Genomic DNA, 24,135 nt, shown 5'->3' with positions numbered 1-24,135 from the left:
TGTTGCAACGAGGAGAGCTGCAGCTGGGAGAGAGAGGACATTCTGCCTCCTGTCCCACCTGGAGATGCACCATTTAGCACAAACTGATGGTTTATCAACAGCACCACGGGGCGGGAAGCACCACAAGGAAGGAAGGTTTCGTGCCAGGCAGCTTGGGGGGTTTGGTGACACTGGGGTGCTGTGATAGCACCTGCTGGTTAAACATCACTTGCTAATTTCATTAATGTGCTGCTTCCTCTCTCTCTGGGTAATTACCAGTGACATGAAGGCAGACAATGCTGACCTGTGCAATTCACTGCTAGATGCCTTCCTATGCACCAGACGTTGCTGCCTGCAGTACGACCCGCGTGCCCGTGTTACTGCCCAGGGCAGCAGCCACCCCACCGACAGCCCCACATATCACAGGTCCCAGCAGCCAGTGCCACCACTCCTTTGGCTCTGGGGAACTGGAGCTGCCTGTGACAAAACCCACAGGTGGCCCTGGAAAGAGGAGCGGAGCAGATTTGCTCTCTGAATCACCTCTGTCAGCCAGGCTCATCAGCATCCACTCCTCTTCTGGTGCTACCAGGAAATACCACTAAGCCCTGAAGCAGGCTGGAGTTATTATTCCTAATGCTTCCCCTGGAACGCATCAAAATTGCTGTACCTGAACCACCCACCGGGATTTTTTTACTTTAATATCCCTTTTCTAAAAGTGGTCAGTGACAGAGGCTTCAGAGAGAGTTAAGGCAGTTTCTAGCAAGGTCGCTCCAGCCACACAGAAACACATTGCCTATCCCTTCCAAAATGTTATTTAAATTGCTGTATGCAAGTGATGGAGGGATTAAAACATCAGGTCATTTTTTTTAACCATCCTAGCTCTTGTCAACACCCTGTGACAGTGAGATCCACAGTTTAGTCACCCTTTTTATGGTAACTTCTTTTCTTTTATTAGTTTCATATTTTCCACTTTTAGCTTTGTTGAAACTATTGCATTTTCTTTTTATGGAAATGAGGGAGAGCAGACACCGTCTTCCTCCCACCTTATTCCATACACAGGCATCATCTATCACTCAGTATTTCCCCCTTTAGCACTCCCTCCGCCTGCCGACCTTGTCCTCATCCCTTCGTTACCTCCATCACCCTGCTCCAGCCATGGCTTTTGACTCAGCACCTTCTCAACTTGTTGGAGGTGGCACTCCTCCCCCCACTTGGGCTACATATGGGGCAGGCACCCAGCCTGAGCTCCAGGCCAGCACCCTCATAGCTGATGTACTTCCATAAGGAGCCAACCTCAGAAGCAAAACTGGCTCAGGAGGGTCCCATATGGGTACCTCCAGCCCTGCTCCTCTTCCCTCTGCTTCAGTCCCAGGGGATACAGGGGTATCAAGGTACAGATGCTTTCACTCATTCAAACCCCCCAAGGGCATGGGGCCAGGTGAGAAGCTTTAGGGTCACAGCAGGAACAGGAGCAGCTGCTGGGAAAGGAGCCTGCAGGGGCTCAGCACCAGTGGAGGAGCAGCCCACAGGACAGGTCCCTGTTTCTGCCCATGCAGCTGCCATCCGAGGCGCAAAAGGTGGGTTTACCAGCTGGTAGGTGTCGGTGTCTCTGCTCTGCGCCTTGTATCCAGGTGCTGGGTTGCGGTTCCTACCGTTCTGAGCCACGTTTCCTTGCGGGCTGGCAGGGAGAGAGAGCAGAGCACCAGCTCATCACACCTCCCCTCCAGAATGGGGGGAATGCAGTGCAAACCCACCCTCCCCACAGACCCCCATGGCCCTTGGGGAGCTGCTTGCACTATGGCAGCACCCACCCACCAGGAGAGGAGAGGGCGAGAAGCCCCCCAGCCACAGGCTAACAGGGAGGCAGCCAACAGCAGGACAAACCTTGCCCTGTGCACAGCCCAAGTGCGTTACCACCCCAGGGCTCTGCAAGTCTGTCTGCCCACTGGCATTGCTTGGTGGGGGCAGAGATGAAGGGGCCACACCAGCCAAAAGCAAGAAAACTCAGAGCTCCCAGCAAAGGCTCTGAAAAAGCAGCAACTGAGTCCTGCTCAGTCCAGGAGCTATAAAACACACAGGAGTGCCCGACCAGTGCCCAGAAAGCACCCGGTGCGCCAGGCACTGCCTCCGAGCCAGCGGGTGAGGATGAGCCAGGGCCAGGCAGTAGACATGTGCCCTGCCAGGAGATGAGGTTTGCTGGGCAAAGGTGTCCTGAGAGGGATTTTGAACACAGCAATCACTGGTGCTTCGTGCACAGGAAAGTCAAGGACAAAAGGAACAAAGGTTGCATGAGAAACATGCCCCACTCTGTGCTTCTCTTCCCCATCACCAGCTTAGCCAGCGGGGAGAAGCACTGTACCAAGCACCAAGAACTGCAGTGTTCAATTCTCCATCCTAGACAGTGCCACTTGCGTGCTACTGAACCATTCCTGCTCCAGTTAACCTCCTAACCACCCCTAGGAAAAGACATGTTGGTAGAAGGGGGCAGAACCTGGTGGCAGGGGGAACAGGCTGCCATCCCAGGTGCTGCTGTACTCACCCTCTGTTCGACGAGGGGGGACGTCTCTCATTCACACCCTGCTGTGACCCTGAACCACCACAGTTCTTCTGCAAAAGGGGCAGGATCATGTTCAACAACCAAGCACAGAAACAACTTTAATACAACTAGAGAAGAAGCAAAGCTAAAGAAGCTCCTGTCCTCCCTCCTCCTCCTCCCAGACCCAGGGAGGTGCAGGGCTGTTACTGGAGAAGCAGGTTTGATGCTTGCTCTATACAGGCTTTAATACCCACCAAATGTTGTCATCTGAGGGCTGACAGGGTCGTGGGGAGTCTGAACCTGCCCTTTATCTCACATAGAGCATCACATCATCAGGAAAGCAAGAGGAGCTGTTCTGCCAGGTCCAAACGCGCCCACTTTGTATGCTTACACACAGGTCCATCCCACAAATGAGCAAGGCTTTGCCATACAACCTGCTTTTCCCCCATCGTTAGCTGGCTCCAACATCCCAAGCACTATGGTCACCGCAGGCTGACCACAGATAGTCCCTGGCCATCAGGATCCCGCAGACTCTCACTAGCCCCTTTCTCTGAGCTCAGGGCAGGCTCCAAGCTCCGTCCCACCTGGTTTGTACTCTTTGAAGTGAGTGGTTTGTTGCGCTGGGCGGTTCCACCAGACTGACCTCCTCTTTGGGCTTCCTTTTTGCTGGAAGAAGGGAAGAGGAGGAAAAGGGAGTGCTATGGCAGTGCAAGTACCACAGGGACCCAGGGTGCCCTGTAAGCCAGCATCTTGCCATTAGGTGCCACCTCCCCATCCACAGTACCTGTTCCTGGTGGTCCTGTTCCTAATTCCCACCCCTAAGCCTCTCCCTTCTCCTCACCATTCCCCCTGTACGCTACATCCTGGATCCAGGTGGGTGCTTTCATATCAGGGCTGCTTCTGCATATGCTCTATGGGAGTAGAGAGCAACTGGAAGGCAAAGTACACACGTGGGAAACTCCTCAGGAGCTGCCTGCACCCGACAGTCCTCTGGGAAAGGGGCTGCTCTCTATCAGCCTTGCTTCTCCTCTACTCCACGCTGCTTCTCACCTGCCCCTGGGCCCCTCACGCTGAAAGGGAAGTGGGAAGAGGGGCAATGGCCAGAGCCCTACTGCTGCAGCATCTCTTGGAGGGCCACTGGGATTCAGGACTCTCTCCCAGTCATCGCCCAGATGCAGCTCCACAGGCAGAAGCTGCCATTTTGCAGTGGGAGGTTTCCCTCTTTGCTGTTGTTGCTCAGAGGAACCTGTACTTACAGCTTCTCAGCGCACATGAGACATTTGTTGATGTGCTGCTTGCCAGAAGAATCCCGAACAGGGTCATTCTCCCTCGTGCAGGACAGTCGTCCACCAGCTTCAAACTGGGAGCGATACTCACTGCAGTCATCCTGCAGAAGGAGGGCAGCGGTTAGGGCACCCTGTCCTCCTCGCCTTATTGATCCGATTCTTAGAAACTTGGGGTTTCCTGTCAGGAAAGCATCGAACCATCACAAAAGCATCCCAGGAGAGCCTGGGCGTGGGCAAGATTCTCTTGGGGTGTGCAGTACCAGCCACTTAGTATATAAACAGAGGGGTGAGTCAGAAAAATTATGGGTCCGTCTGCCTGCACAGCACGTGTTGGGAGTTTTCTAGCATGGTCTGACTAATTATTATTCTCCTTGTTAGGCTATCCAAAGCATGCCAGTGACATGACCGATACAGTAATGAAGTCCCTCCCACTTCTCCCAACATCTTTAATACACAGCTACAGCCTTTTCCCAGATGGTAGCTCAGATAATAATTTCATTTACAAGGCAAGTAGTACCCCCGAAACCAACCATGCTTTGGGACGTGTCAATCAAGAAGCAGCAGTTAAAAACATAAAAGCACAATGCAACCATACTTAATAGTCCATAAGCAGTGGAAGGTTGTTTGGAGAGTGGATGATTAATTTGTTCCCTGTTCAAAATCGCCGTACAGAAACCATGTTGATTTTCCCGTTATGTAACATGGATGTAAACATTCAATCTCCCTGATTTCAGCTATTTCAGACACTGCAACAGCTGATTCCAAACAGCAAGTTTGGACAAGTAACTGGATCCACTTACTCTATTTTTTTTACAAATTGGTTTTAACACATGCAATTGTCTGCCCATTTTGTGCATAGAAGAGTTCTGGCTAGCTTGCGTTTACGTCCTTAGCAGGCCACTGACCTCATCCTTTGCTTTGCTCAGAAGTTTCCAGCACCTTGTCCTGTCTGCCAGGGCAGGATTGCCCCAGCATTGTGTCCTGCACCCCACCTGGGGCACCTCAGCTTTGCTACCGGACTAACGCTGGCAAAACACTCAGGGTACAAACCCCCACATTTCCCTAGAGCCAAACTAGCCATGGGTAGGAGAGAGATGATCCAGCACAGGACAAGACCGAACCTGCTGTGGCCAGCAGCCACGTTGCATTGGTCCCATCAGAAATAAATGTCTTGCCCCACTTCAGAGGGGCTGCCCAAGAGCCTCACTGCTTCTCCCCATCACCAGCGTGTGCTCACACCCCTGTGCAGTTCAGGCGATGCTTTCCCTCCTCAACAAGCCCAGGAAAGCTCTCCCAGCCCCTCTGTGCCTCGTTCCCTGGGACCAGCCCAGCTCAGCACCCTGATCCTCCGCTTTTGAGACAGATCTGCTTTCCCCTAATAGCCTCTCTCAAACGGTCTCCCTTTGAACCAGCATTTCTGGAGCTCTGTTAACTTCCCGACCTCTGCTGCAAAAACCTCGCTGAGTACATCTAAGACTTGCATTTGCCTTTTTCATGGCCTGTCGCATCCCTGACCCACTAATAAATGCAGGGCTTTCTTATCCTTTGTCACTTCTAACTGACAAGCAGGAATTCTTGTTAATCACTGACTGTCTGATCTTGCACTGTTATTACATTTTATCTTTTTTCTATTACTCCAGGCCTCAGCACTATCCAATTAGTCCTGAGTGATCTGCCGATCCTCCTCTGCTGATACTGCCTCCCAGTTTTGCCTTCAGCAAATTTCACTCATGCTTCCATTTTTTTGTGCCAAAGCACTGAAACAGGATTATCCCCAAGACTAGAGCTTAAGGGGACCGCACCAGTCCCCGCCATGGCACAAATCAAAAGTTAAGTGCTGGAAAGGGACCTTCCCCCCCCTTACAGAACTGCTTTGGCCAGGAAAGCACGAGTGCACAGGGGCACGGTGGCTGCACGGTGGCAGGGCAAAGGTGGCGAATGGCAGCACTGTGAGAACAAAATTTCCAACAAGAAAAGCTAAAACTGAGCCACAGGCCCACGGAGATAGTGCAAGGCTGAGCTCTCCTCCCAGAATATAATGATCTCTTGAACTTTTCAGAGCTTTTCACCCAGATTTTTCACTTTAACTTAATTAGCACCCTCAGCATCACTGGCTTTTCCACCCCTGAGCCACATTTCAGGACAGCACAGCTGGTTTCTTATCCTGAAGGGATTTGCCTGTCCCTAGATCCACAGGTCAGTGGGATAGACCATAACATTCAGGCAGGTTGTTCACTTGGGGGATTCAAGAACATGAACAAGAAATAAGGAGGGAAAGGAAAGTGGATCTCAACATTAAATCAGTAGAGACAGAGCAACTGAATAGAATAACATTGCCTTTTCTCTATCTTGGGTGAAAATCCAATAAAGTTTTATATTGACCTGCCTAATACTTTAATCTCACCTTATCTTTTCCTTGTCTGTTCTTAGATAACTTCCACTCATTCTCCCTTTTGCTGTAAGAGAAGCAAGATGAGAAAGTGAATACCACAGTGCTCCGAGGAGCGAGAGGTTTTCCCTACCACCGGCTGCAGGAGGGGCAAGTGATCCCATCCACTGCCATCAGCCGCCACGTCGCTCCAGCAGCTGCTTTCTCAATCTAACAGGAAAACCTGTTTTTTTTCCCTCTACTCACAACTTCTCTGCACACATGATGCACTTATTGCTGTGCTGTTTCCCAGAGGAATCCCGGACAGGGTCATTTTCTCTGGTGCAGGTAAGTTTCCCATTCTTGAAGAGATCCCGAAACTCTCGGCATTCATCCTGTGGAAGCGCCAAAAACATGGGTTGGCACAGATATGCTGACGGACATGCATCTCCCACAAATCCACAAAGAATTATCCACCCAACGAGTTACATTTCAAACACTCTTTTGTTTCCTTGAGGCGTAACTCAGTGGAAAACCACAGTTTGCCTGATGTGTTCTCTTAAGCTATAGCTTGCAACATAGAACAAATAAATCTGTATGCTTAGATGAGCATATTTGTCTTTTGCATCCAGGGTAGTTTTATTCCTATTTCCAATAGATAAAACATGCAGGAGCCCACCCAAAGGACCTAGATTCTGCTTTAAGTATAAAAGAGACAATTTCTTAGTGAATTTTGCATGAGGAAGTCAGTTTTCCCATCTCTGAGTGAACACGCTACCAAGAATTTTAAAATCCATGCACAGCAAAAAGATGAAGCTGCAGGCATTAAAAAAATATCCTTGTGCACCTCCTTTCCACATATGCTAGAGTAAGAGGTGGGCATTTTTACCTTCCATTTAACATGACATTATGCATTAATTGAAGCAAAGCACTCTTTCACAAAAGGCTTTTGTAGCAAAACCTGCTTAAGCATTTCAGTCTGGGCTTTAATTTCCTCTGAACAGCTTTCCTCTGACTTTTGGGACACACTAGCAGGTTTGTAGCATAAGAAACATATGCTACATGTGAAGCCTTTAGGATCCTTTACACAGCACTTTTAAGGTTATCTGCTATGTGATCTGCATTTTTCCCACACACACACACTGTGTAAAGGAGATGGTTTGATAACTCATCCCAGCTCTGCAGATGGGAAAGTCAAGCCCAGAAAATTACTTGCCAAAAGCCAGACAGAAAATCTGTGGTTGAACAAAGAAATTCAGTGTAGGTCTCTTCCTGACACTGTAAAACTGTCCTCCTGCCTTCAGGACCACACTTTGTCGAGTCAGGTGTTTAAAAGAGATCTCCCTTAGGACATCTATGCTTTACAAAGCTTTTAAATTGCCCAGACACACAAGAGCTAGAAAGCTACCCTGCTTAACCAAATGTAAAAAAAAAAAAAAATATATATATATATATAAATCACTGCAACCAACACTATCTGATGGAAACCAATTCACTCCAATCTAGAATAAAAACCCAAGGCTCAAAAAGACAAGTCCCTCCACATAAAGACCTGCTATCTAGAAAAACAGCTACAGGTAAAAGAAACCAGCCAGGTGCATCAACAAGATAAACAAGGGACAATTACAGCCAGCCTGCTCCCACACCCTGCCCTAGTCACAGCTCACACACACCATCATTGCTATTAATTATTTGTCAGATGCCAATGGTGTGCCTTATAAACGGGCAGGTATCCTCCTTAGCCTATAGTCTGGGTCAGGCACAGACCATACATGCCATGTCAGTAATTGCCCGATAGGGACTAGATGGCCTGGGAGGAGCCACGAGGAGTTTTGGTTTCTTTTACACTCATAGATGGCACAGAGCTCCACACCCCTTCGGACCCTCTTGCCAAGGCAGAGCATGTTTGCCCTGCTCCCATTGCAGACACATCGCCAGGCCCTTCCACAGCGGCCAAGCTGGCATTTCCCACGCCACAGACAAGGAAACACACTCGGCGAGTGGGTCAGAGGCAGAAGACGCAATGCCACCGCATCATCCTGCTCCCGGCACGCCGATAAAACTGGCTTCGGTAGCGATGTTTCACCTCACCTCTTCTGAGGAGTTCGCATTCCTGTTCACCTCTCCACCACTCCCTTTGTTTTTTGAGTCTCTTTCCCTGCAAGAGAGGGAGGCATGAGTGACAGAGCAGCATGCAGTCCTCGGACGTAAAACCAAAATAGCTAGTGATTAAAGGCCAGTCCTGCCAACCCCACCTGCCTGTTGCACAAGGCAGCGGGACAGACCAGCACTGGGGCTCCGGCTCAGTGAGACATGGCCGGGGTATTTAGCATCTCTGCACTGGGGGCATTTTGCCATCCTTTCTCTCTGCCTAACATCCAAGTGTTTCCATCCTATTAAACACCATCTATGGAAACACAAAACTAAATCCACGTGCTTTCACCCTGGATTTGCTCCTCACACCCCATGGTGTGTCCCCACCGTGTGATGAGCTGGAGAGCACTACTGGGTTCACAGGTACGCTGAAGAGCTACAGACTGGTCAGTCTGCCCCAGGACTACAATTTTACACCAGAGTAAGACAGAGCCTCCCGAGAGCAGGCTCGTCACTACAGAAGACATGCTGTGCATGGGCAGGACAGCCGCACGAGGCGGTGGGTGGCCGATACTCACAGCAGCCTTTGGCACATCAGGCACTTGTTGAGGTCTGCTTTGCCATCCAGGCTGCCGACGGGCTCCTTGGTGGTGGGACAGGAAAACTTCCCGCTGCGCAGAAGTGACCAAATTTTCGTGCACTCATTCTGAAAAGCAGAGGACGACAGTCAGTGGAGGCTCCCTCAGAGGCCATTGAGATCCTAAGAACAGTTCATTCACATTTAAGTTTTTTGGGTGGGCTATGTGCTCTCAAGAGCAATAGTCTGTTCACACCAGGCCTGGGGCTACCCGTGCTCTTCATCCCCATCCCTCGCCCCACGCTACAGGCTGCACCCAGAGCCCCGCTCATGGTTCCCGAGGCAGAAAGGACAAAAAGAAAGTTCAAAACCCATTGCAAAGGCCTTTATTCATGGGAAAAGGAATACATATTTAATTTGCATACAGCTGCAAATTGCTACCCACTGCAGGGGAGGACTTTATAATATAAAGTTAGTCAAGAGCAGAAAATATAGCCCTAGAAGTGCCAGTGGGATGCAAGAGTAATGAATCAACCAGAGCGACTGAAGAGCAATTCAGGTGCAAGACTGAAGCACAGAAAAGCACAATCCTCTTAGGAAGCAGAGCGGTAATATTGTGAAATGCCACATCAACCAATTGCCTCTTCTGCTGGGTAACTGAAATGCAGACTAGGGAGAATCAATGAACCATTTAGTTATTTCTGGCTACTATATTTTCCAAAAGAGTCTTTACTAAGGAGAGGCAAGCTTGTTTGATTAAAACATGAATAGAGCTGACTTCTCAGTCATTGAATCAAATAATTTTGAGACTCAAAGGACTTGCCTTAATTCTTTTAATTATCAAACTCGGGAATTAGCAGAAGCAGGGGTTTCTGCTGGATCAGAAGCAAGGTTCTGAAATATCATTAGAAATACAATTTATGCCATTTCTAACTTCATCTCATGAGATTTCCAGCCCAGAGCTGTTCGGATATGTGCTCACCATAGTGCACTAAATGTACACTGTCAGCTAGAGCCATTGCTGTACTATAAAAGTATTGTCTCTAAACATGGAGTAATTCACTGCTTTTTCCACTGCTGAAAAAGCATTATGATATCTAAGTATAGTCCGTCTAAATGACTTTGCTCAGAGCACGCATTAAGCAGTGTAGTTGGCAAAACAAAAGGAGAATTAGAATAGAAAAGGTCGGACTCGCCTTAATCGAAGCTTGGCTGGCAACATCTGCGACAGAAAAAAAAACACAACAATGAAACCACACCAAGTCTTTGAAGGGAAATTTTAAATCAAAAGCATTTAATTAAAGTACTTGATGCAGTTTCCTAATCCACCCAAATACCTCTAGATAAAAGCTAATCCAATGCATTATAGTACACTGATAGAAAGGACTGGGCATTAGAGACTTTCTGGAACATTGCACTTGTCATTCAAATGCAAAAAGCACATCCATTTTTTGTGTCTTTGTGCCCTCCTTTACTGTGTTACTTTTCTCAGTTTTAAAATCAAAGTTTCAAGGATGGTTCAACAATTGTTTCTCTATTATCCTACCCAACTGCCTTGGTAGTTATATCAAATATTTTTGGCTTTCTTCATCTTCACTTAAAATTGGGATACCAGAGCTAGGCCATAGCATTGTTGTTTGTCCAAACCTTCAAATTCCTTTTCAACGCCCATTCCATTTGCAGTACTTCACATAAATTACCAAATTAATAATGAGTCAGCAGGTGATTAGTTGATATCTGGTTCTTTCTACTAAAAGACTAGAGCAGGTATAATACATTTCATCCTTTTCTCTTGCATCATTTGTGACATCACAGGGAACCATCAAGAAATCCTCCATTAGCTCATTTTCAGTGCAAATAGGCAGTAAAGTGAAAGACCATTGCATCAAGCCTAAACTCCTGCTGAAGCTGCTCTATTGTAGCCATATGAAAATGCACTCCTTAGTAAGGTGTTGACAAGAAATTCCCATTTTTCTAAATTGACCAAAAGTTGTATTACACTTTTGTTCAAATTCAAGCTTCTTATGCAAAAATTCAGCCTCGTTAGAAATTCGTATCCTTCCACTTAGGCAACTGGGGTTTGGGGTTTTTTTGTTCATTCTTAAACTGTTAATTCTACTAAAAATAGATACTTCCACCTATCACTAGAACTTCATCATTTTCACACGCAAGAAAAAAGCCATTATCAAGAATGTGTTATATCAAATCAATACAAGTAGTACAGTAAAAAATGATGGTCTTCTGGTTATGCCACTATGCTTTTTAAAGAATAAGGCTCTCTAATCCTCCATCCTGTCTTTACAGGAGCTCCCAGGCTGTGTCCTGTGCCAATCCCAGATTTCAGCACAGAGAACAGAAGTTACTAACCTGAGAAGAAGCAGAAAAATGCCAAAGCAAGGACCACCGAGGCACCTTCTGTTTTCATGGTGAGGGTGGCAGCTGTTTGCCTATGTTGACTCTATTAGTGCATTGCTCAATGAAACCCAAAGAAAGGGCTCAGGTCAGATCACGTATATATAGATGACCATATTCTCCGCCTTCGTTATGACGTAATCTTCCCAACAACCATCATTAGCTGCAAAAACCAGTTTGATGACAGTAGCTTTAAGTGCTAATGATCTCATTAACACAATTAATTTCCATAAGGATAGGACATATTTGAGTCACTCCCTACATTTTGTTAAGGTAAGAAAATCATAAATAGATCATTTCAGTTTCCCCACACAGCCAGACGAATTCTTGCCATCTTCAGGGTTGTTCATAAGACAGAGGCACCCCAGTCAGCACACCCCTAACACCCTTCATCTCTCAAAATAGCTGAAAGGGTTTTATTTCAATAACTTGCCTCTGCTGGGGCCAACAGGAGGGCCAGGTCACTCAAGACCTCTGGAAGTCAGTCTGCTTTTATTAAAGCACCCCACCATGAACCTAAATAGTAAGCATTCAGGCAAGGTTGAAAAACATCAGGCTTGAAGCCTTGTTAAACTCTGAGTTTGCTGCTGCAGTTCACGTAGCAGCTGTGCTAATGAGAAAGCCATACTGCCAAATCCTCATCCCTTCCCTGTCCCTCCCTGTTGTCCTCAGAAGAAGTTGCAGTATTATTAGTGAAAAACCTTTTCTCAGCTCAGGTGGGACCTGGCAGACCATACAGATACTGCTCTTCAAGCAGATCAGTGCTCAGAGGTGTATTATTATGGATGCTAAAGGGTCCAGCAAAGTAGCCTCGCTCACATCTCTCCCAAAGAAGGTGGAGGGGAATGAAGTTTATCACCCTGTGCAGGGTTTCACAGGAGACTCGAGCAAGAAAAATAAAGATGACATCAAAGTTTTGGAATGTGATCTACACAGGAAGAAGCTGTGTGCCTTGTTCTCTTGTGAAAAGAGGAGAATTTGGAGAGAAAAGCCATTTGCAAGGTTTGAAACAGGGGGATGAACGGGAAAGTCAAGCAGACCAGAACGATGAGGGGCTCGAGCACGGGCAAGCAGTCTGCGGCTGTGCAGAGGCAGGTCAGCACCACTGAGGAAGGAAGAAAACATACTTCTGCGTGACGTATGTGTTTGGCCAGACAGGCCAACACAGCTTAGTTCACGTATAAACCCTTGTAATAAATTGCTGCCACATGTTTCTCAGATCAGAGTAGTTGTTAGTGTTTACAACTGGAGCCAAAGCCAAGTTAGCAGAGTCCTAATTTGGTGTGTGGTCATCCCTAACATTTCTTCTCAACTCAAAGCAAAATCATGTCCAGGTTAACAGTGGAGAGTTTGGAACAGAGAAGTAAACTGCCTGAGGTCATATAGGTGGTTCGTGGCAGATCTGAAGAGCTGCGTGTTGCCCTGAATCATGAGATAATTCCTATCTGCATATTTGGGCATGGAATTAGAGGGGAGGCCAACAGGAAAAGAAAAACAACTAACCTGATATAGCATGTCTCAGTAAATCCTTGGGAGAGATTGGAAGAGATCTGGAATGGAAAAAGCAAAAGAAAGTATGGTAGTTTAAAAGTGGATAGAGCTGGAAATCTATTTGAAGGACAAAGCCAAAAGACGTTCTTTGTTACTGAGGTCTTGCCACGAATCAGTCATGAGGTGGTAGGGTTTGGGGAGGGGAGGTGCATTTTTAGATGGGTTTTGTTTTTAAAGTCGTCTTTTCCTCCAAAATCTCTATACCTATAGAGAAGCAAAACAATCCCCTGATTTAAGACAGCTGGGTGACCACCCTGGGCCTGAAGGAAGCAAAGCAGGTACCAGACCTGGTCAGACTGGCCAGGTGAGAGCAGCTCCCAGCCTGGCAGCATAGACAGAGTCAAGGAGGAGGAGAGAAGAGAAAGACCCAGGTCCTGACCCCAGACCAGCCCCATGACCACCACACCTCTCTCCCATCGTCCCACCACTGCAGCACCCTGTCCAGAAGCCAAACCCTCACTAACCTCTAGGAGAAGGTCAGAATGGCCCAAACACACCTCAATACCAAACCCAGAACCATGTTCAGTACCAAATCTCAAAAAAAAAAAAAAAAAAGAGAAGGATTTCCCTCCCAATTACTACTGGATAACCACTACCTCCTAAAAAGAAAAAACAACAACACACCAACAGTATGCAATGTGACGTCAGGTGATGAGGACAACCCTGCAAAGCCATATGGTTTGAAGGATTTGCTCCTGTGTACTTGAGTTACAAAGGAAACCTGAGTAGAATAATGAGGGATGACAGCAAGAGTTTATTAAACATAAACCTTGCCTGACTCACCTGATTGCCTTTATTGATGGATTTACACAATAAAGTCTCAATCCTGCACTGGAATCCAAACAGCCCATTAATTTCCATAGACGTTTGTATTGCAGGATCACATCTGTAGGAGAGATGATCCTGATGCTTTAGCAATGGGTTTAGTACAGCACCTTGCTAATCTTAATTCAAAAATGATGCCAAACAGCTGAAGAGCAATATGCCACTGAGAAAAGCAGCTGAGAGCAAGAAGAGATATTACAAGATATTACATGTCTCAGTTAAAATTTTGGAAAAGTAAACAGCATATAATGATGCTATGCCTGGTAGGACAGCTCTCACTGGGTCCATTTTCCACCACATTCTGCTAGAAAAAATAGGAAACAGGATAAAAATAATCATGGAGGAGCAACTAGGAAAATACAGGGGAAAACAGGAGCATAGCATGAAACATAGGCAAACTCTTGTCAGGTGGAGACCCAAGAGGTTGTGAGGAGTCCTAGGGACAAAGTACTACAGCCACCAAGGTGGGCAGGACATAGCCACAGGGGACACTCACCTCTTCGCTCTTCAGGGTCCTGAGGAGAATGGGAAGGGAGCCCAACAAAGAGCCAAATGGTTCACGCCCCATTTAGTGATGAACATGTTTTCGTGTATAAACCCTTGTAATAAATTGCTGCCACGTGTTCCTCAGATCAGAATAGTTGTTAGCATCCCTTCCCTGCGATAATTCTCCAATTGTCTAATGCTCCCATATTTCACTCCTTCACTGAGTGTGTGCCTGCACAGGAGCGTATCTATAGATATACAAAAACAATTGAGACGCCTTGTCCACTCAGAAGATTGTTTTTCTTCCCTTTAGTGTCATGGCACCTTTTTGCGGATGGGATCACTTCCTTTCTAATGCGTTTAGCATCACCTAGGGATGTTTTTGGCAAGGGAAAGCTTCTTGGCAGTATAACTGGTTGGGGTTTTTTGGGGGATCAGGGTTTGTTTGGGGGTTTTTCGGGTGTTGGTTTTTTTGGTTGTGTTTATTTTGTTGTTGTTGGGGTTTTTTGTTGTTGATTTTTTTTTTTCTTTTTTAAACCATCTCTGCTTTGGTAGCTCTTCACTGTTTGAGCACCAGTCTCCAGCCCAAGCAGCTCTGAGGTTGCCCTCAATGCTCGAGAGCATGAGCTGTGCAGCCCCATTCTCACCCCAGAGCAAGGCAGTGTTTCGGGTCAGGTCTCCAAAGCCACCACAGCCAGACAAAGTGAGCCCTGATAAGGACCTGCAGCCCATGTTTCACCTCCTGCTTTGGCACTGCTGCCAGGGACAGTGCCTTTCACAGCATCATTTGCTATTTTTCCCCCCGCCCCTGGAAAACTCGCATCTCTGCGATCACTGCTGCAGCTTCAGTATCATCAACATGACTCTCAGCAGGCAAAGGAGACTTTACCCAACATCACTGCTGGGTCCTTAGACCGGACTGGAAAAGCAACACATACCTGCGTCTGTGCTGCCAGCACTGCTCACTCCTCCTCCCAAGCACCAGCCAAGCTCACACCACCACAACCTTCACGGGTCCCAGCATATGCTCTCACGTGGTTTGTGCTCTGCCATCTCTCCAGGTGCCCTGTTCACACCAGCACAGGCAGCCTTTGAGACCAGGTCTCATCCCCTGCTCTCTTCTTCCAGGGAAGTCATAGAATCATTAAGGTTGGAAAAGACCGTTAAGATCATCGAGTCCAACCGTTAACCCAGCACTGCCAAGGCCACCACTAAACCGTGTCCCTAAGCACCACATCTCCCCAGCTTTTCAATACCTCCAGGGATGGGGACTCAGCCCCTGCCCTGGCACAGCCTGGGCCAGGGCCTGACAACTTCACTTTCAGTGAAGACATTTTGCCTAATATCCAACCCAAACCTGCCCTGGCGCAGCTTGAGGCCGTTCCCTCTCATCCTATCACTTGTTACTGGGGAGAAGAGACCGACCCCCCTGGCTCCAGCCTCCTTTCAGGCAGTTGCAGAGAGCAATGAGGGCTCCCCTCAGCCTCCTCTTCCCCAGGCTGAGCCCCCCCAGCTCCCCCAGCCGCTCCTCCCCAGCCTTGGGCTCCAGCCCCTGCCCCAGCCTCGCTGCCCTGCTCTGGCCACGCTCCAGCCCCTCCATGGCCTTTTGGGGTGAGGGGCCCAGCGCTGAATGCAGGATTCGAGGTGCAGCCTCACCAGTGCCCAGTACAGGGGGACGATCCCTGCCCTGGTCCTGCTGGCCACACTAGTCCTGATACAAGCCAGGATGCTGTTGGTGGTCTTGGCCACCTGGGCACACTGCTGGCTCATATTCAGCTGGCTGTCAACCAACACCCCCAGGTCCTTTTCCACTGGGCAGCTCTCCAGCCACTCCTCTCCACGCCTGTAGTGTTGCATGGGGTTGTTGTGACCCAAGTGCAGGACCCAGCACTGAACCTTGTTGAATCTCATACAGCGAGAAGTGAGCTTCATACCCAGTAACATGAGTAGGAAAACTAGATCCCATGTATTTTTAAAACTACAGACATGCCTATATTCCCACCATAGTTGTCCTTTTCTGTCCCAAATGATACACTTTTTACGTCCCCATCATCTCTTCCCCCTCTGAGGAACCCCATCAGCAACACTGCTTAACACTTATTTTCTCTGAAACATTGAAACTTCTCTTCTCCAACCCACCACTACGCCCCCTCACAGCCCAGAGATCCTAAAAGAGAAGAGGCATAGCTGTTGGGCATATTTAATAAAGGAAACCCAGGGTAGATGGTATTTTGCTTCATAGCCAAAGCAGAGTCCAGAGCTCTCAACTTCAGCAGTGTTTCATGAGCTACTCCTCCAAAGTGAAATATTTCAAAATGCAGGGACTTCAAAGACACCTATTTTTAATCAGTCTCTCAGCATTAACACTTTAGGTTCAGAGCAAGCAGCCCCTCGCAGCTCGCTTTGGGCTCATCTGCAGCTGTCAAATAAGAAACATCAAGGGAAGATTATTGTGCTGTCACGCACAATTGCAAGCTAACTGCCTTTTGGGCTGCATCTGCATAAGCATCACCCACAGAGAGGGTCTGTTCTGCACATCTTCCCTTAGTGCTTTGGAAAAAGACTCATCTCTGCTCGCAACAACCAGGGATGGCTTCCTGCCGCCCAGAGACACCCAGTTATGCACCCACCCTGGGCTAGACTCTGCTGCGAGAGGAGCCACCAGTCTCACCCATCTCCCCAGTGTAGCTTGGGAAGCACTCCATGCACACACATCCCATGCAAGAACAAGATTTATGACACTGGACAAAACTCTTCTGCTTGCATGTGCTTCTGTGACCAAAACCCAGTAGCTGGTCAGCCAACAGGACAGTCAGCCCCAAGCTAATGGAAATGAGTTTGAGTTTCCAGTCTGCAACGGCCACATGTCTCAAAGCTCCCCTGTTCATACCTACTGCTGCTGCAGCTCTCAGGTGAGTGCTGCCCAGATCTCCAGGGAAACAAGTTTTGGTCATCCTGAAATCCCACCGTCATTGCAGTTACCCAAGGTCTACACCGCGGTCCCTTCCCTTCAGCCAGGACAAGCTTCCTGACCCCAAAGCATTGCTCCACCAGTCTGACCCAGTGAAAAGCCCTTCACGTGGCTGTTCACCGTTGCGTTGGGTATGCAGCCCAGCACAGCAGCTGGCTCTTCACGCCACCTGGCTGCATCACTGCAAAGGCAGCAGCAGAGCGTGTTAACTGTCAGCATCCTGGAGCACTACTGCCTCTCTGCCGGCTCACCAAGGAGGGTGAGCTGCTAGAGGCCAGGAGAGGAATTTCTTGAGTTCATCCACCTCTGAGAATCAGGTGCACAGCGAATCCTGCGCATCCTAGAGTACATGGAGCCTCAGCAAAAAGCTTTTCAGAAACATGTCCAGAGTGTGGCAACAAGCTTCACTGAAAAAATCAAACACACCCAAAAAAACCCTGTGTCAATTGGACTCATTGCTTCAGAAGGAAAGAATGTGGATAAACTTAATTTGGATCAGTTACTTCGCAAATCTCTGTGTGCCGAGAGCATCTAACGACTTCCCCCACATCCAGCATCTACCGGACCCAGCGTCTCATAGGTCACGCCCTTCCCTGTCACCAGGTTTCCTTTCCCACCCAAATCCTCCCTTTAGCTCTGATCTAAAAGTCACAAAAAGCACCTTGGATTATGAACTGTCTTACGCGCCATTTGTACACCCTCCAACACAGAAAGGCCCTGGGTCTCCTTATCACATCTGCAACACAATGGCAGCAGTTCCCAGCGCTCCATGCTTGAACCAGAGCATGGGCCTCGTCTTTGCAACCCTTCCCAGACCATGAGCCACCATGACATGTGGCTGACTGTCCTGGACAGGTCTTTGCCACTGCTGACTTAGCTTGACGGTGCCGGGGAGGAGGGGGAAATGAATCAGGAAGTGAGCAACAGCCAGATGTGTACGTCCAAAAGGCAGGGATGAGGCCAACTTTGGAAGATCACAATAATAGCGTGTAACACATGCCATCTTCAAAGGACTAATGAATCCCTAACAAGGTTCCCCTGTTATTATTTGCATTTCACAGATGGGTATATTAAGATGCAGAAGGCTGCATTATCCTCTGGGTCACACCTATTTCAGTCTATTCATCCCTGGTCTTATACTGGAATTCATCCCTGTGGTGTGAGAGATCCTCCCACAAGTCAAAACAACAATGCTATCTCTCAGGCAGGCTCAGTGCAGGAATCACTGTTCTCATCTACGGTCTGGGTTGCGTGGCACACCAGACCAACTGGTCCTATTGATCTCTCCTGGCCTTGAAAACCGATCAACTTATCAATTCTTCTTCCCTCCCACCAGGCTGAAGGCCACCTCTGGCTTATTGCTGAATTGGACTTTTTTTTAAACATACTTCTCTTTTTCTGTATGTGAACTATAAGACAGAGGAATCCAGGGGAGAGATGTATCTGAGTGTCTAACACCATCCAGCCTCGTTCCACACAGCAGCCTCAGCTTGGCCCATGGAAAGGTCCATCCAGGAGTCTCCCCACAGCTCAACAATTTTTTTTTTTCCACAGAAGAATGAAGCTGCCCTGGGAAACTGTGCTTGCTGGGAGAGCAAAGTTGCTCCCCACACTATAACCAATGCCATGTGGGGTTGAGGATGCTGGAACCGCTCTCTGCATTCAGAGGGAGATCCAGCATCAAGCTCTCCCTGCTGACTGTGGGGAAGCAGCCTGCCATTCCTACTGTCAACACTTTCCAGGGTGGTATTTGCTCATTAAAAATCATTAGGCTGGAAAAGGCGGGAGTTGGGTTTTGATCTATAAGACCTCAGCAAGTAACATCTGCAGAGCAAAAGGATTTCAGAAGGCAAAGCACCACGACATCCCATGGAGCTGCAAAGGACTCACAGCCTCAGAAGGCCACCAAGATCTGTGCTTTGATGGCCCTTACCAGAGCCAGCCGATTTCACGGCTGTTAACAGTATTTGTAGCTTAGATAAGGGTAATCAAAATCTCATCATTCAGGGTGTAAACTGATCGCCTGCAGGGTTAGAAAGGAATTTTACTTCATGTGCAGCATTGCATCACCGCCTGGATTCATTGTGGGCATTTTCCAGCCTCTGCTGAGCACCAGCCATGGGCTACAGCTAGAAGTGAAGCAAGGCACACCGGCCGAAAAGCCAGGGTCGTCATGCAAAAAAACACAGCCCCATTGTTTGGGAACAAAGCAGAATTTTTTCTGACTCTGGCTTCAACTCACACATGGAAATAAAAGACAATGACTGTCACCGGGCTGCTGAAACAGCAGAATTTCAACATAGGAAGAAAAAAAAACCAACTGTCCTGAGATTATTTTCCTGTGGACATCAAGAAGAGTGCCTGGAGAGCCCATGAGCACGGTGAACAAAGGGTTACACAGCATAAAATGACCTGTTTGAGTAACACTTCCCCATCCTGTGCTGCCAGCTGGCACCCCATAGGTGCCACTCCAACGAGGGGTACCAATAACCTGCCCTCCAGTGAGGGCTGAGCCCTTCCATGTCACCCAACAGCCCTCGTCACTAGCCATCCCCATCATCTGAACAACAAGGGACAAGAACATAGTGTTTTTCTCTCTGCAAAATTATTATTTATGTTTTATTGGTAGCAAGGGCTCTATAGTGTCAGAACTGGCCACAGGGTGTGGTGGCCTAAGTGCCAGTACCCATCGCAGGAGGCCAAAAACATGCCCCATGTGGGTGTTGGTTGCTCTTAGATTATAGTATCACCACACCCCACTCTGCTAATTGCGCCGTGAAACTCTGATCTCTACCCTATCCCACAGCCAGCCTGATGGCAGGTGCCTTTAGCCATGCATGCGATCCATCACGGCACCAGCCGTTCCTCCGGAGGAACCTATGGGAAAAACAGACCCTGAGTTTCTTTTCCCTGTAGAAGGTAACTGAGAATAAGGCATTTCTGAAAGACAACAGTGACATTACTAGAGGCATCTGCTGCCATGGATTCCAATTAGAGCTGCTTGCAAGCCAACACGGATAATTTCCAAAGAAAACTATCAACTTTTCACTAAAAAAAGCAACTACAACTTAAAGTAGAATACGTTTGCATGAGAACTATGGATTTTCCATAGTCTTCTGTTTCTCCTTCCATATCCCCCAAATTTGGGAGAGAGCAGACAACTGACAATAATATTTGCACTTGGTCAAAACCCCCTATTTGTAAATTGAAAGCTGGGAAACATCTTCAAGACACCCATAACTATTACTTTTCAGCCATTGTGCAACCTTTCCCCAACGTGCTGGTGATGGGGCAGTACCTGGGGAAGAGGAGACTTGTCTCTTTATGCGAGGTGTAAAAAGGTTTAAACACCTTTCTGTGGGGAAGGGATGCATGCTGTCAAATAGCATCGTTACCTTCAATAGCATCACTCTGGTTGCTAAAGGAATAGTTCAGCCTTATCAAAGCTAACGGCACAGCCCTTGGTGCTTCAGAGGGGAGAGGAATCACCAGAAATGCATCAGGATTTGGGGGAATCACTTTAGGTCTAACACACTTAAAGAAACTATCGCCATTCAGTCCTCACTGCTGAGCTGTCTCCACTCACACACCAAAACCAAAGTTTCATGCAGGCATTCAACGTGTAACCCTGGAGTCTGCTCCTCTGTACTGTGGTCAAATACTCCAGAGTGCAAGTCTGCAGTCATCAAATCCCTTGCAAGTTTGGACCTGATTTTCAGCTAATATACTTGCTACTGAACTAATAATACCTATGCTCTGGTGGGAGTGTTTGCCAGGCCCTTTCTGGCAACAGTACTAGGACACCATGACAAATTCCAGCTCACATGGCTTCCCTTACACACAAACATGAGACTCCTGACATGAGTGTCCCACAGCAAAGCCCTCTTTAGTGTCTGACACCAGGACTTGCCCACACAATACCTTCTGGCGAGACACCAGCAACTCTGCTCATGCTGAGCAGAGAAGACATTGCTCTGGCCATGCCCTGAACTGCACAGAGGCTGAAGAAACACCCCATCAAGCATCTGTCCACATGGCCAGTGAGCTGGGGCACACCATGCCCAGGAAGACCTGCTCCAGGTCCTGCCCCCCCCATGGGTATGGCTTGTCTCTGGACTTCCCTACAGATATGGATCCTGCCGCCCAAAGGAGTGCCAAACACTCACCAACTGGTGATCTGCTGAGCTATAGGCACCTTCCAGCATCTCCAGCAGATGTGGCTGATTGCCGTAGCAGTCTTGGTCAGCTTTTCTTCTGGAGGAGAGAGAAGAGTGAGCCATCTTCCTTCTCTGCATCACCAGGGACTGCACCTACGCTGTTGACTCCCTGTTTTGTTTTACTTACCCAGCCTCCCACTTACCCGCCATCAAAGAACCTTTCTCAAACAGTTTGTGGCTCTTTTGGGCTCTTTCATCCTGTTTGGTGCTGTCTGAAGCATTCCCTCAGCCACTGCAAACCACCCTCAGAGTCCTTTTGCCTGCTTCTCAAGCACATGCACTTCATGGGAGTTCAGCACACATTTAACCCAACCTGTTCCCCCGAGGACTGTTATAAACCATGCCTTTTCCATAGGCACTCATCCACGCGCCGAGCTCTGTTATCCCTGCGACAGGAATGTGCTCACCACGGGAAGCCCTGAGGTTTACCTGATTACCTTTAACTACCTGTGGCTTTTCACTTGCATTTAATAACCCTGTTTCACACAACACACCAGCCTGTGCACCCATATCCAACTTAATAAGCATCCCATTGCAGCTGGGTTGCCAGTCTAGTGGTGAAGCAGATCAGCTAACAAATGCCTAATGACAGCAGTGATTGATTAGCAAATTGGCTAGTGGGAGTGGCATGTGGCAGACACCAACAGCACCCCAGAGCTGAAACAAGGCCAGGGAAATACCCAAATCAGTGCTATTTCAGTTTTTTCTAGGAACATCTAGATCACAATCTGGCCCTTTTCGTCACCACTCAGTGCCTGGTAGAAGGGTAAAACCAATAAAACTTCAGATAAGTGGTATGCAGCAAAGGAGCCCAGCTCCCATCAGTGTCCACCTTGTCCTAAAATGTCCAATGTTTTGGCTGAACATACTCCAAGCATTTCTCCATAAAGGTACGAGACCAAGAGCAAAGTTATCTTTCCTGGTGGACTGCTGGGATCTCCCAGCCTGTGGTCCCTTCCAGGGCTGGGACTGTATTCACTCTTTGTTTCCCAGCTGAAAATAAGGCCATAAGCCAACATTTGCACTGCAGGAATGGAGCCTTCTGAATAGGATTTAGTAAGTTTGCATAAAGCCCGCATTTGCACCTTTTGTGGGAGCTGATCGTGGAGCTGAGGATGCCACACACCAGCTGTTGCCCGTGAGTACATCTGTACAAATGTGGCCACACTTTACACAGAGCGTGAACCAGAAAGGAAACCTCCTCTTTGCAGCACTGAAACAGGGAGCCCAGTGATAGAGAAGCCCCGGGGCTGGGGAGCAGGGACCAAGCTGCTGCCTCAGGAATTCGCCCTCTTCAGTAAGTCTCTGCTTGTAGCAAGCTCCTGTATTTGCAGAGTCCTTTTCCTTTCTCTCCCTTTGAATCTATTAGATGTTCACTTGGGTTTCTGTTGCTGCCTGTCCTTCTGCAGCCCTGTCACACCATCCAGCTGCCTTCACTGCAGACATTCATGCTTGTGTGAGTTACTGCTTGTCCAGAAGTTCTGTCCATCCATCACTGGCTCAGGTCAGATGCAGCATACAAATGCTTTCAGTATCCAAATGCTATTTTCTTCTTGTATTCATTGCCCTACATGTTTGGTCCCATGTTTTGCCCGGTGTGCTGACTTTAGGGAACACACTTTGCCTTGTTAATCAGAGTTGTTGGAGATGCCATGGAGCCTGCTTCCAAAGATGTAGGACAGAGATACACCCGTGATTCACTCCGGCATTAACGCGGCGCTACCTCCATGGAGCACAGAAGTGGAAAGGACCTCCTGGGTCATCAGGTTCATCTGCCTGTCGTCACTAGTAACCACATCACTAGATCAATTAGGAGATGTTTGATTGGCCTGTCACAGCTAATGGGCTCCTCGGTCGGGCAGAGGAATAACAGGATCCAAAGGCCAGAAGCCGCAACTAGGCAACGTCAGGCTGCAAACAAGGGGTGACCATTTAACGGTGCCTGGGCCTGTGCAGGGGAAGAGCGGTCCAGGGCATCCCACGTCACCAGCATCCCACGTCACCAGCAAATTTTCAGGCTAGTCTGAACATTTTGCAAGACAATTTTATCCAGGGGCTTTCTGCCCCAAATCCATGAGTCTCTGGGAATCTCTGGACTGCTGTTACATGGTTTGTGAGAGATAACAGAGAAAAGCAGATTCCACCAGCTATGTAGTAATACATTTACTGGGATTTTTTTTTTTCTTCCAAGGAATTGCACCTTCCCTGGGAGACATCCCAAGGAATCCAGAAGCTGAAAGCTTAAAAAAAAAAAATCACTGCTTTGAGTGAAACAAGAATTAACTGAAAACAATCCTCTGGCTGCAGCTGACTGGCTTAAATCCTACCCTAAGAGCTACACCCATCACCAGGTTTCAAAAGCAAGCCGTTAAATGGAATTTATTATTTGTTTTCAAGGTATGGCATCAAATAAAAACAAAAAATACCATATCCATATGCCCTAGGCTTTTTCCCCACATGCTCTTGAAGATGCTGTCCTAGAGATCAGATAATTAGCATATCTTCAGGCTGAAGATTTAATTAATAACAAACAAATAATCAGTCTCTCATATTTACTAAGAAACCTGGGCAACTTTTGTTGTAATATTTTCTCCTAACTGAACACGTATACACTGCACCATGATTATAATGGTGCTAGTACCCACTTTCTGTTCATTATCAATTCCAGCAAAAAAAAGCCCAAAGACCCCAACAGTTGAGGGGAGTTAAAAATTTTCAGGCCAAATAAAATGTTTTGCTTCATTCTTGAGCTTTTCTATACTCCATATCTCCCAAAATCAAAATATCTCACTTCTAAATGATGCAAATCACTGCAACAATGACTGCAAGTCAC

The 24,135-nt window shown here is 47.8% G+C and overlaps 1 protein-coding gene across 3 annotated transcripts in view; it reads right to left on the bottom strand.

Annotated features, from left to right (window-relative positions):
- The window catches only part of LOC148056134 (serine protease inhibitor Kazal-type 5-like), a 44,666-nt gene that overhangs the window by 5,275 nt on the left and 15,256 nt on the right, over nt 1–24,135 (bottom strand). For all 3 annotated transcript variants that reach the window (XM_087754043.1, XM_087754044.1, XM_087754042.1), the window contains exons 2-12: nt 13,587–13,689; nt 12,756–12,802; nt 10,037–10,062; nt 8,842–8,969; nt 8,261–8,327; nt 6,437–6,564; nt 6,206–6,257; nt 3,772–3,902; nt 3,100–3,181; nt 2,519–2,586; nt 1,567–1,657 (exon numbers count right to left, since the gene is read on the bottom strand). In XM_087754043.1, coding sequence (XP_087610169.1) covers nt 1,567–1,657; nt 2,519–2,586; nt 3,100–3,181; nt 3,772–3,902; nt 6,206–6,257; nt 6,437–6,564; nt 8,261–8,327; nt 8,842–8,969; nt 10,037–10,062; nt 12,756–12,802; nt 13,587–13,689 — 923 coding nt within the window. The remainder of the gene's footprint in view (nt 1–1,566; nt 1,658–2,518; nt 2,587–3,099; nt 3,182–3,771; nt 3,903–6,205; nt 6,258–6,436; nt 6,565–8,260; nt 8,328–8,841; nt 8,970–10,036; nt 10,063–12,755; nt 12,803–13,586; nt 13,690–24,135) is intronic.

The sequence above is a fragment of the Nipponia nippon genome, unplaced genomic scaffold, assembly GCF_047370975.1.
Source record: "Nipponia nippon isolate SJK-2023a ecotype South Korea unplaced genomic scaffold, ASM4737097v1 scaffold_17, whole genome shotgun sequence".
Classification (NCBI taxonomy): domain Eukaryota; kingdom Metazoa; phylum Chordata; class Aves; order Pelecaniformes; family Threskiornithidae; genus Nipponia; species Nipponia nippon.
This window is presented reverse-complemented; position numbering and strand designations above follow the sequence as displayed.